Source organism: Chelmon rostratus, chromosome 4, assembly GCF_017976325.1.
Source record: "Chelmon rostratus isolate fCheRos1 chromosome 4, fCheRos1.pri, whole genome shotgun sequence".
In the NCBI taxonomy this organism is placed as follows: domain Eukaryota; kingdom Metazoa; phylum Chordata; class Actinopteri; order Chaetodontiformes; family Chaetodontidae; genus Chelmon; species Chelmon rostratus.
The window spans coordinates 19,458,739-19,470,994 of NC_055661.1; the positions used below are offsets into that span (position 1 = coordinate 19,458,739).

The 12,256-nt window shown below is 42.6% G+C and overlaps 1 protein-coding gene across 2 annotated transcripts; it reads left to right on the forward strand.

Annotated features, from left to right (window-relative positions):
• The first annotated feature begins 465 nt into the window (after positions 1-465).
• LOC121605979 (C2 calcium-dependent domain-containing protein 4C) lies at positions 466-9,738 on the forward strand. Of its 2 annotated transcripts, XM_041936130.1 has the most exons (3): positions 466-527; positions 2,899-3,105; positions 4,031-9,738. In XM_041936130.1, exon 3 carries the CDS (start codon positions 4,087-4,089, stop codon positions 5,338-5,340), a length of 1,254 nt encoding a protein of 417 aa, XP_041792064.1. In that variant the 5' UTR covers positions 466-527; positions 2,899-3,105; positions 4,031-4,086; the 3' UTR covers positions 5,341-9,738. The 2 variants fall into 2 exon arrangements, with proteins under 2 accessions (XP_041792064.1, XP_041792063.1); XM_041936129.1 differs by lacking the exon at positions 466-527 and having other exon boundaries at positions 2,417-3,105.
• Positions 9,739-12,256: the final 2,518 nt, after the last annotated feature.

Sequence of the window (12,256 nt, forward strand, 5' to 3'; positions counted from 1 at the left end):
TCAAACATGAAAAGGATCATCAGTCGTGTCCCTAATAAACTGTCAAGTCTCGGGGCGGTTTGAGTTGCACAACTGCAAATCATTCAGATGTTTTCAGCACTGAGACCTTTTCAGACGTGTTCTGCTTGACAAGTGTAACCGGTCGAGTGTCTGCCGGGTGCTGAGTGAGCGCTGCCTGCCTCGCTGCTGGCTTCAGATGACAGACGGCAGAGGGTGAGGGTTCAAATGTGTCCCTGCAATCTATATGGTAAGAGGCTTGATTACATCAGACAATGACCTCTGAGGAGACCTCGCAAGGCAAGATGTGCAATTATGTCCACTCTGAGCTCGAATAGCTGATATGGTTTACATGCCAGACTGAGCCTGTCCTGTGTGCCTTTGTCTAGCTTGAACCGTGACGTCCGAGGTTCACTTTCACAACCAGCTGAAGAATGCTATGCCGCAGGTTTATCCTCCTCTCTGGATCCGTATTTCTGTTTGTACATTTGCACAGATGCATGAGTACACAAACGTGGATATGTTTGCACGTGGGTTGTTAAATGTTATATGTATATGCACCTTTGTTGGATGTGAATGTTAAGACAAATATTTCAAATGTCAATTATGACTTTTACATATGCATTATGTGTCTCAGACCACACATCAATACATTTAGGCGACTTAAAGTCCCTGAAGGACTTTTTTCAATCATCTTCGTACTGTATGAGATTTATATGAACTTTTCTGCCAACACTGGAACAGTTTGTATGACAGATGTCTGTATTTGGGCTTTTGCTCTTTCCTTTCTCACGGGTTGGCAGAGGGTGAAGCTCCGCTGAAAAAACACAATGTCACATGTCTCTGCGCACCAATCACGATTTAGCAATCTTTGAATGGAAACGTGATGACGGCTGTGTGGCTGTTTGCTTATGCTGCCAGGTCACCGTCTACCAAATCTGATCAAAACACACCCACTGGGTCCTGATGAAGCAGATTACCACAGCTGAGTTTTTAGACATGCTAGCAGCATGGCTCCATTGGTGGCAACGTCTGTCAGCGGGTCACTCCTGTCCAGACTGAAATTCAGACGAATTCACAGGGACAAGAAAGGGACCAGAGCAAAAATGATTTGCAGTCTTTGATGGTGTGCTCAAGTGTTTCAACACTGAGCCTTCGTCAGAGTAAAAATGGACGAAGACGTGAGGCGAATGCACATGAAGTCCAATCAGAACAGTCGTTGGATAATTGGTTGAACGGGATTTAAGAGCCAAAGGTGGGAGCTGCAACAGCCAGTGTCCAAAATACAAGCATTGTTAGAGGAAATGTGACAAATTCAGTTCTTCATTTAGGCCAAAAGGCTCAACTCTGTTAAGAGCTGATCATTTCAATGAGTGTTTTATTCTGTTTCCCTGAACTTTAATGATGCTGTTCATGTCTCCCTCAGGATGAATAGTAATAACTTTTGTGGTCACTTCTCTTTTAATCTAGCATCATTGTCATTATCCGCAAAAACTGACATTCCCATCAGCCTCAGCTGTACCAAAATTACATATTTATTTATACTAACAATAAAAACGGCAATTGTTTATTTTTTTAAAGCCTATTTACATAGTCAGTGGGTCCTATTGTTTAACCCTGCAATGCTATTGGATGGTAAATCTGTAGGTCCGGCCATCAGGCCATGAACTCACACAACCTGCAAACTTTGGGGGTATTTAGGCCTTACAGGGTTAAGTGCTGCTAATTAGCAAATGTAAGCATGTTAACACGCTAAACTAGGATGATTAACAATGTAACCATTAAAGCTGCTAAACATCAGCGTGTTAGTGTTGCTATTTTCACATGCTAGCATGCAAACTTAGCATTTAGCTCACGGCGGCACTATGCCTGCAGCCGCTAGCATGGCTGCAGACTCCTTGGTTTAAACTTTAAATGTTATTGTTGCTTGCTTAGTCGAGAATACGGGGAAATACTTTGATACTAGTAAGATTTAATGGGCTTTAAATGGAAGTTGGACGCAACAGCTCATTTACTGTAAGGCTCTTTTAGTCTGCGAGCTCCCAATTAGCATGTGGCAAGGAGGGCAACTCCATCCAGAACAATGACGCTCATCTCATTTTCCATCAGAGTGAGGCAGAGACAGGCAGAGCAGACATCTATTCCAGGGTTATTCACATTAAACGTCTGTCATTTCGCTGTTTGTAAAGCTTTTGGAGCCGTTCACCAGATATTTACACTCGCAGCAGCTGAAATCTGTACAGTTTTACTCCTTCCCCTCAAGTCAATGCAGGGCTGTTACTGACTCTGTGCAGCTGATCTCTGATAAAGCAGCAGCCGTGCCCCACTCTCAGTCCACAGGTTAGGCTACACCGCACTTGACTCAAAAACCAAGCAATCTGAACAAATAAAGTGCTTTTTGTGCTGCAGATCAATGAAGTCAGTGGGGCCCGTCTTATTTTAGACAGACAAATGTATTTGTTGCCATAGCAAAGTTTCCAGGGAAACCGATCAGTCAGTTTAAGCCCAAAGACAGACAGACAAAAAAAAGAAGAGAGAAGAATGAATGAAATGAACCTCCCAGGTGCATGCACTCCACACAGCATTGTCTTCCTCAGCTGCGTGTGCTCCTCTTGCTCAAACGTTGAAATGATTTACTGACATGCAAAAGCTCTGTGGTTCATGTCTCTTCAAGAGTTTCATGTTAGGCTGAATGATTGAAATGAGATCAGTAAAAATAATTGAAAGACCTGTTTTGGTTCCTGGGGAAAGAAAACATTATTCTATTATGACAGAGCGCGCTTGTAGTTATTTTGAAAATGGCACAGATATCCCGATAAAACATGATTTATTTGTACAGTTTTGAGCTGAACATGCTAAGATTCATCCGCCTGTGATGAGGAAGCGGTGTGTTTTTTTTAGTTGGTCCTGCTGGGAAACACACAGTTTGATCTTATTGGTCAGCTGCGGTCCTGTGCCGCGTATAAAACGCACGACAGGCGCTCCGGAGCGGAGACCGTCTGAGGGCGCAGAGCAGCGCCGCGGAGCGCGCACGCTTCACCGCGGAGAGAACACCTGTTACTGACGGAGCGAGCGGACAAAGAGGAGCGTCTCCTTCTCTGCAGTGCTGTAAGTGTGTTGTTCAACATTTCTGGAGACGGGTGCAGCGTGTGAGCCCTGAAACGCGAAGACGCTGGACGTTAGAGCTTTTAGAAAACTGAGTGGTGCGCAATTGGAAGAAGCCTGCTGGCACCTGTTGAATTGCAGATTCGTTTGGTACCTTTGCTACTGTTTTCCTTTAACTTTTTGTGCTCAAAACTCATAAATCTAAATGCTCTAAAGAAGCAGAGAGATAATATGTAGTTTGATGATTTTTGCCATGATCGTTAGATGATGGCAAAAATCAATCTGACGTTATATTTATTTGGGTAAATCTGAACACCAAAATCAGATCTTAGTAGGTTATAAAGAATAAAATGCACATAAATGGTTCTCAGCTATAGCAGGAAATGAGGATTTTCATGTTAATACAACGTTGATTAATAGTAAAATATAAAAAAAACTTTAAATTGAGTCTTTCCATTTCCAAAGAAAACAGGGAAGCAGCCCCTTTCTTTTTATAAATATCTTCCTACACTGACTTTACCTTTTTTAGATGATTTACATGTATATATATTTGTACTACAAATCAATGAAGCCACTCTGCAGTCTAAAACAATTACTGCTTTGTAGGAAATTTTGTAATATTGTTGAATTATGGTTGATTTTGTATCATTGTCAGCTCAGGGACTGTGCAGTGCTTCACTGCCTGTTGACATGTGATGGTCGTTAGTTCCTGTTTCTGAAAATGTAATAAGCCGAGTGAAGCTTCAGTGTGTCCAGTATGTTCAGTGTCTTGCAGTTTCAACATCGACTGCACATCAGTGCTTCAACACCTTGGTGTTATTTTTATCTGTGGTCCCTGTGGAGTAACCATCCTCTGATCATTTACACCCCCCCCCCCCCCCCCCCCCCCCCCCCCTCCAACCACTCCCTTGTGTGTTATTAATTGCAGACACACCTGACTGCATCTACGCGACACACCCACGCATCCCACTGGTTTGTGGGACCATGTGGGTTCTGGATAAGATCCGTGGGTCGGTGGAGACCGGCGTGCTGCGACAGGGGGAGAACGGAGACAAGAAAGGCGTCACCCCGTCCTACAGCAACGTCCTCACTCCCGACAAGATCCCAGACTTTTTCATTCCTCCGAAGCTCGTCAGCAGCCCTCCGGAACCTGAGATTCCTAATGTGAAGCCCAAAGAAGGATTGCAACCCTCGACTTCAGAGCAAACCATCAGCAGCGGGAAGAAGATCAGCTGCCCAAGAAGTCCACGCCTGGTAGCCAAGATCGCTGGAGACACCAAGAACTTGCTGAGAGCAGCGAACCGCCACATCATACAGATAGAGAGTGCTGATGATGTCGTGGCTGGAGACACCAATGCAGACCCCCAGTCCCAAACAGCAATGTCCCTGCCCTACGTTCCCAAGACTCACACGCCTTACGGCTTTGCAACCTTGAAGGAAAGCCCCCACACTCGCCGCAAAGAGTCACTGTTCCATTGCGAGCATACCAGCCCTAACACCTCCCCAAACACCCAGAGGAAGGGGAAGAGCAGCGAAGGAGGAAACCATCTGAATCCAGCAGACTTCAACACCTCTCACATGAATCCTTATCGATACTTCAGCGGCGGGGAAAGTGACACCTGCTCCTCTGCCGAGTCCTCTCCCTTCAGCTCGCCGCTGCTGTCCCGCTCTGCCTCCCTGCTCAAGATCTTCACCCACGAGACGCAGGCCAAAGTCGTGAAAGCCAAGCGGACGTTCGCCCGCCACAGCTCCCTCTCCACCGACGAGTGCAGCTCGGCCGAGCCCAGCCCCAACATCCAGCGGCGGCTCCACCTGCCCTCCTTCCACGGCGGTGCTGGAGCGACAGACCACGGGCTCCATCGCGAGCACACCATCAATCTGCACAAAGGCGGCTCGATGAGGATCAACGCCAACTATGACTCCAGCACCTCCCGCCTGCTTATCCGCATCCTGGCTGCAGAGAGTCTTTACGACAAGCACTTTGACATCAAGAGCATCAACTGCTGCGTGTCCGTCTACCTGAATCCGGGCAAGCTGCAGAAGCAGCGGAGCAACATCATCAAGAACAGCCGCAACCCGGTCTTCAACGAGGACTTCTTCTTTGACTCGATCAGCTCGGTTCAGGTGAAGAACCTGTCGGTGAAGTTCAAGGTGGTGAACAAAGGCACCAGCCTCAAGAGGGACACGCTGCTGGGAGAGCGAGAGGTGCCTCTAACAAAGCTGCTCTCAGGCGTTTAAAGCCACAGGACCTGGAGGTCAAAGGAGGCAACAAAAAAAAGGATATGAACTGAAACTTAAATTAGATGTTTGCACTGGTTTCTATACAAATTACTCTTTTTTTCCCAACAGATGAAAACAGTGAACATTGCAATGACAGTAGAGCAAAAGAAGAGTTAAAGAGGGGCTTTCTTCTGACAAGTGACAAAAAAGCAAGATCAGAAACTAAATATCTTGATCTACGTAGATGGATGAAGGATTTATGGTGGTTGAGGCCTGCCTGGTTCCTTCCCCCAATCATGAATGCTCATTTAACCAAGCTGGGCTCAATAGCAGCAGATGAATTGGACAGATGAAAGGGTTTTTTTTTTCTGGACATATCTCCCAGCCAACTTCAGCCAGGTTTGGTTCAAAGGTTTGTCAACACCTGTGCATCCACCTGTCCCGGTGTCCTTGCCTGCACCGTGTTCGTCATGTGTGGCATGGTTTTATTATTGTAATGTGACATAAATCCACGGGATGTGATTCTACATTAGCTACACTGTTCTAATGTCCAGCACAAAGATGCTTTTGTGAATCAGTGCGAGCTTTGCGAGCTTTGAAGTGGCACTACATACTGATGTGCAAATGACCCTTTGATCCCAGTTGCCATAGCCTGCCTCCTGCAGGGGAGGGCGAGGGACAAACAGAGCAGCCACAATTTACATGCACATCAAAAAATGGAATGATAATAACAATTGTAATGCAAGTAGGTAAGCAAGCATAATCTGATTATGTAGTTATGTTCTTATTAACAGAAAGTAAAACCCCAGTAACGTGTTCCTGCTGCAAACAATCTCAAAGTTTTGTCTGTAATTTAGTAAAAGTTAAAGGTGCCCTGTGGAGGTTTCTAGTAAACAAACCAAATGCATTTTCTCCCTCCTAAAACAGCTTTTTTTATATTTTAATTCCTGCATTGTTTATGTCTGTTTCCACTTCCTAGCGTTCTTCTTCTTGACTGGCTTTGCTGGTGCATGGTTACGCTTGTTGGCTCATCACAGCCATCAACTGTCAATCAACAGAATAGCGTGAAACCAGCGGCAGGACGTGATTTGCAGCACACACGCACGACACAATGCATGTTCAAAAACCTCTACAGGGTATCTTTAAAGTTGTTTTTTCTTTAAATTAATCTAAAAAGTAAAAAAAAAAAAGCAAAAGATTGATTCATTTTTATTGATTCTAAAGCAACATTCAGACACTCGTTTAAAAAAAAGTGAAGCATCTTGAAACAAGTTGATTTCTATGGGTTTTTATGTACTCACTGATTTCGTTTTAGGGTTCAAAATTAGAGGTAGAAATTCATGCCGTGTGGGATACCTGAATTTTAATGTCTTTAATAGCCACCAGTTATGATTTCAACTACATGAAACCCAGCTCACTGAGTTAATGAATGTGGTATATGGATATTCCTTCATATATTTGATATGTACTTTATTTCTGTCTGGTTAATGAAATCTCTTCAGCCTTCTCAAGAACCTGTGTTGAACCTGCAGCTTGTTACGCATGCCTCATCCAGTGTGGGCACCATGATTAAATCTTCTGCAACAAGGCAACAGGCTCTTGCGAAATACTCCTACATCTAAACCAACATCTTCACTCTGCATTCAGAATGCTTGGCGATACGTCTAGGTTATACTGCACAGATTCCCGCCACCAAGAACGCAGGAGCAGAGACGATTCGCTTAGAGTTTTTGAATCGGTCACACGGCCACAGTCATTTCAAACTTCTTTCCACTTTCCAAAAATGTCCAGTCACTAGGATGCTACAGTGAAATCCGTCTCTCCCAACAGTTTTTTCTAAAGTAGCACTTGACGGATACCATTTTACAAATGATTTTAATAGAAGTGGCAGTGGCAAAGTGCTCAATCTGCTGATTTCACTGATTTTTTGGTTAATTTTTATAGCAGTGGGGCAAAAAACATGGTCATTAAAATTCAAATTAAATCCTTCCATCATGTAAAAGCAGGATCCACCAGTCGATGTTTTATGCAACTGGGCTGTTGCCTCAGTCACAGTGTGGACAGTGGACAAATACAGTAACTTGTGTGCATGTTAATGTATTAAATGTCCTTTATGAGAAGAGCAGAGCACTGACGTCACAGTGCAGAGTACCAGTTGCATGGCATGAATATGTCACTGACACACTGGTGTTTGCATGACATGCTCAACGTTTTCTGAAACCCTAAAGCCTTACTATGTGCGTGTGGGAAATGAGTGTGTTTTGATTAGCATGACATTTTGTCCAAATTGTTAACTTTCTATGTAGTATTTTGTAAAATGCTTTTGAACGGTTTAAAATGACTCTAGATGTGCGCTGGATTTGTACTGCACATGACTACATATGTACTTGTTTCTACAAATGTCAGCGAAGTGCCAATTATGCACCAGCGAGTGAGAAGTTCCGATGAGAGGCATTTTAATTATGCCTCTTTCAATGTTAATGAAGCCTGGGGGGAAGGAGATGAAATGTCATGAAAGAAACGGGGGGAAACAGCCAGGAAAACAATGTCACGTGTTTTGACGTGAACAAGCAGCCCTCTTCTCTTTCTGTGCACTCTGCTGTCCATCTGAAGAATTAGAAGAAATTGCATGTGATTGCAGCCTCAAGTGCTCAGCTGAGGAGAGCGACTACAGAAGAGAAGTCAGCGACATCAGAGCGATGCAAATTACTGAGGTTTCTCGCACACTGGCCCAAAGCTTCAGCTTAATTCTGTGAGGATTACTCTCACCTGGTGTTCGTAGCTCACTTGTAGCACTGCTATTGATGTGCTTTCTATATACTTCTTATACAGTGACACTGATGGTTATTATGGTGTGAAAGTCAGTGATCTGTTGTAATTCCTGTTGCGAACATACAGTGCCTGCTCGTAGAGTTATTGTACTTTCTACTCAGACTTCCTGAATTGTATTCAACCCTGTTGTTGCTAAACCCTCTCTGAGTTTTCTTCTAGCATGACTAACATAATTCAGTATTGTCAGTAATAAATTTAAGTGGATTTTTATTGTGTAGTGCTGGGTTGCCTTGGGCTCTGATTGAGGATTTGCAGCCGACACAAATGTTTATATTGATACCCCTGAAATATGGGTGATGTGTTTTGAAAGTTGTCCAACTGAGTCCTATTTTTATAACTAACTGCTTTGGCTGTTTTAACGTGGCTTTATTTAATAAAATTGAATGTCTGGCCAGGCTGTGCTGCCATCAACTGTGGCCTGGTCACAGAAATGGTGAAAAGTTTGGCAACGTGTCTAGAGCAACCTTATCAGTAAACATATCTGAAGAAATATGTATTGTAGCTGTAACAAGTCAAAGTGGTCTTAATTTGATGGGAGGTTAAATCGCTGTTTGTGTGTTTCTTTGACTTTCTTTGCTAGAAGCTTTCCAAAATCTACAGAAAAATATCTGATGAGAAACCATTTTGGACTCATGCTTTACTTCCTGTCTCCAGGTGGTTTCAGAAAAGACAGAACCGAAGACAAAAATGTACGCTTTAGTTTTCACATTGAACCACGTAGCAGCACAACGTTGCATCGGACTTGTGCACTTTTTGCAGTTAACACATTAATTCACCTTCTGCACAGTGAACCTTTTAGACTCTGCTTCTCAGCCTCAGCACCTGTTTTTTTTTTTTACCTGTTGGTGGCGCTGGATTAAATGTTAATTGACCACCAAAGTCATCAGGATTCAGCCTCTGAGGACCATCAATACATGTACCAAATGTTTTGACTATTCATTCAGTAGTTGTCAAGATATTTCACTTGGACCAAACTGGTGAACCAACAAACAGCCTGACTGTGTGGTTAAAAGCAAGTTTAAATGCAAACCTACATCTGATCCACAGAGGAGTTACCAGAATTAACTTTCCCATTATCCAGCCTGTGTCTGTCGTGGAAATCTATCTTTACATCTCTGCACTCAATAGCTGTTTAATTAGGTACAAGGCTTGAATGATAGCATCTAAACTAAGAATTGAGGAAAGCATCAGTGCCTGTGTATGTGTGTGTGTGTGTGAGAGAGAGACCGAGAGTGGTGGTGGTCAGTTGGATGTTGTTTTTCATTGATGACCACTATTAATTACTTAAGCTTTTTTAATATACTGTATATATGCTGTGTCTCTCAAGTCTTCCTGTCTTGACAGGTTCTCTCTGAAAAATGAAACTGAAAACTGCCGGTCCATTACTTGACACTGAAATGTTTAATTTCTTTCCAGACTTAGATAAATAATGGAAGCTGGTTTCCGTGTGCTGTTGCTGTTCTTGTTGTGTGTCTGGCCTGCAGGTAGACACTTTTTTTATTGTGATGCTACAACCATTGACAGCTGTTCTCTGGCTTTACTGTATTAATGGGTGTGAAGTACTTAAATTAAAGGAAGAGTTCCACAGCATTTCTGCTTATGTTGTTATTGATTTACAGTTCACCATTGCGCTTATTTTAGATGATGTAATGAGTAGAATTAGAAAGCATTAATATTGCATATCCACTGGTGGTGCATACAGACTGAGGGAGTCAGAACTGAAGCTCTGGGCTGCTTACTAATACAGCCTGACTGATAACAGGGATTTTTAGGATAGAATGAAATCTGATATATTGGTCAATAATGTTTTTTCTTGCCTCAGTGCTGCTATCCAGTAGAAAAAAAACTTTTTCCCCCCAGATAAACTGAAGGATTAAATGTTTTTATCAGGAGCACTCAGGCACAAGACTCTGGACTCAAATACACGACTCGACACCAGGATAGGAACACAAGAAGGCTCAAGGCTGGTTTTAATGACAAAAGTCTCTCAGGATACAAAAATTAATGAAAGGTGCTTAGTAGTCAAAAATGCAAACAAAAGGCGCTAAGGATATTTCTTTCTTCTCAAGAACTCAGAAAACAAAAGACTCACAATACAAGGCAAGGAATTCAAGGTAACACACTGGACAGACAGGAATCACAAGGGTCACAAGGTTCATAAGACGATCAGGACAAAGGCAGACGCGGACTATATATACATGAGGTAACAAGGAACAGGTGGAAACAATCAGGGCGGGGCAGACCATCAGACAGGAGGGACCACACCAGGAAGTTGAGGGTCTGAAATGAGAGGCGAGTTAGGGTTTCACAATAAAACAGGAAGTGCATAACAAGACTAGACACCAGTAAACAAAACACATTAACAGACCCGACAAGACATGACAGTACAAAACAGGAAGTGACAAACGGACCATGACAGTTTTATTGTGGGCTTCAGAAATCCTTGTTACATAAACCACTTAAAAACCCATTGGACTATTTGAAAAATGCTGTGCCAAAAAGATAAAAACCAGAATGTCTTTATTACCTCATAAGACATTTTTGAGACTCATGGTACATCAACATTTTAAATAAGAATTAATTAATAATTAATATTAAAATTAATAATAATTAATAATTAAATTAATTTAATAATTTGTTAAATATGTTTATAACAGCAAATACAAAAGAACATAACAGTAAACTATCAGCGCACACAACTGTACAAAAACAATGTATGTTAATTGAGAAAACTGAGGGTCAAATACAAAAATGTTGTTGTTGCTCCTTTTTCAGCATTTTCTGTTTCACTTGCAGCTGCCCAACAATGTATAAATGCCACCAAAACCATTTAGTTTTGTACAGTGAAGCAAGACACTGCTTTTTGAAGCTGTTAGGAGGTCCAGGTAAATGGGAAATTTGCTTTTCAAAATGCAAAGTTTGTTTGTTATATAGCAACACCATAGCACCACCATCTGGCCACGTAGTGGGGATATTTCCAACCTATCTGCCAAGTTTGAGAGTGAGCTGTTACGGTTTCTGAGACCCACATACTTTTAGGGCACAAAATGAGGATTAATCCTAACAGATACAACAGGGTTCCAGCAGCCTCGTTGCCTGGACCCCTAAACACTTTGATTTCACCATGTTACGAGAAAATGAAAACATCCCTTATGGGTCTCCTCCGACTTTGAGTAAATTCACAACATTTTCAGGAAAGCATCACCGCCGTGTTCTGCCTCCTTCCCTCATATGTGACTACTCTGCATCTGTCCTTTCTGTCTTTCTAATTACTTGCTTTTTCCACAGTTATGTGACACTCTTGCTCCCTCAGACGAACACCAAGTGTTGTTAATGAAAGCCTCCTACTTAATATCCCATATCCAGCAGAGTTTTCAGGCCTCCAGTCCTTCTCAACTATTGACTCTCTTCTATCCTAAATTAACATTAACACCTTCCACAAACTAATCAGATCTCTGCCATGCTGTCTTTAATTGGCAGAGTAAGAATACTGCACCATCACCATTAGCCTCAGGGAGGAGTCAGTCTTGGAGCTGCCTGTTTGGAGAGGAGGTGCGTGGGAGGCTGGAGGAGACAGGAGCAGTTACACACCAGGGGAAACCTGGTAAAAACTGCTGCCAGTGTCAAATTTCTATTGCACTGCACGCTTATTTGTCTTTTTTAACAACAGCTTTAAAGGTTCAGTAGGTAACTGTCACTATATCCTGACCATAATACATGAGTCAATAATCTGTGGTGGGAAGTGTCTTTTTACTCAAATTGAGGGTCTAAGGGCAGAAGGTATTGTACGTTGCACAGATTGTAAAGTCCCCTGAGAAAATTGTGATTGAGGGCAATATAAATAAAACTGACATGCATTTGCAGCTAGAGAGACAGATCTTTTCCTCTGGAGTTGGTGGAGACCAAAACAGAGCTATAAGGGGAGTGAATTCTTACTTACATTAACAGAAACAACTACAAGCTACAGCTTGTTCCACATTCTAGCGGTTCTAGGAGACTATACTTGAAGACCAGCAGTGCTCTAAGCTAAATGTTCTGCATGCATGCTTACAAAGACAAAGATAACATTAAGCAGGTGTAATGTTTCCCATATTCAGTTAAT

Coding starts and splice junctions, on each gene's coding strand:
- LOC121605979 (XM_041936130.1), top strand. CDS start 4,087: ATGTGGGTTCTGGATAAGATCCGTGGGTCGGTGGAGACCGGCGTGCTG.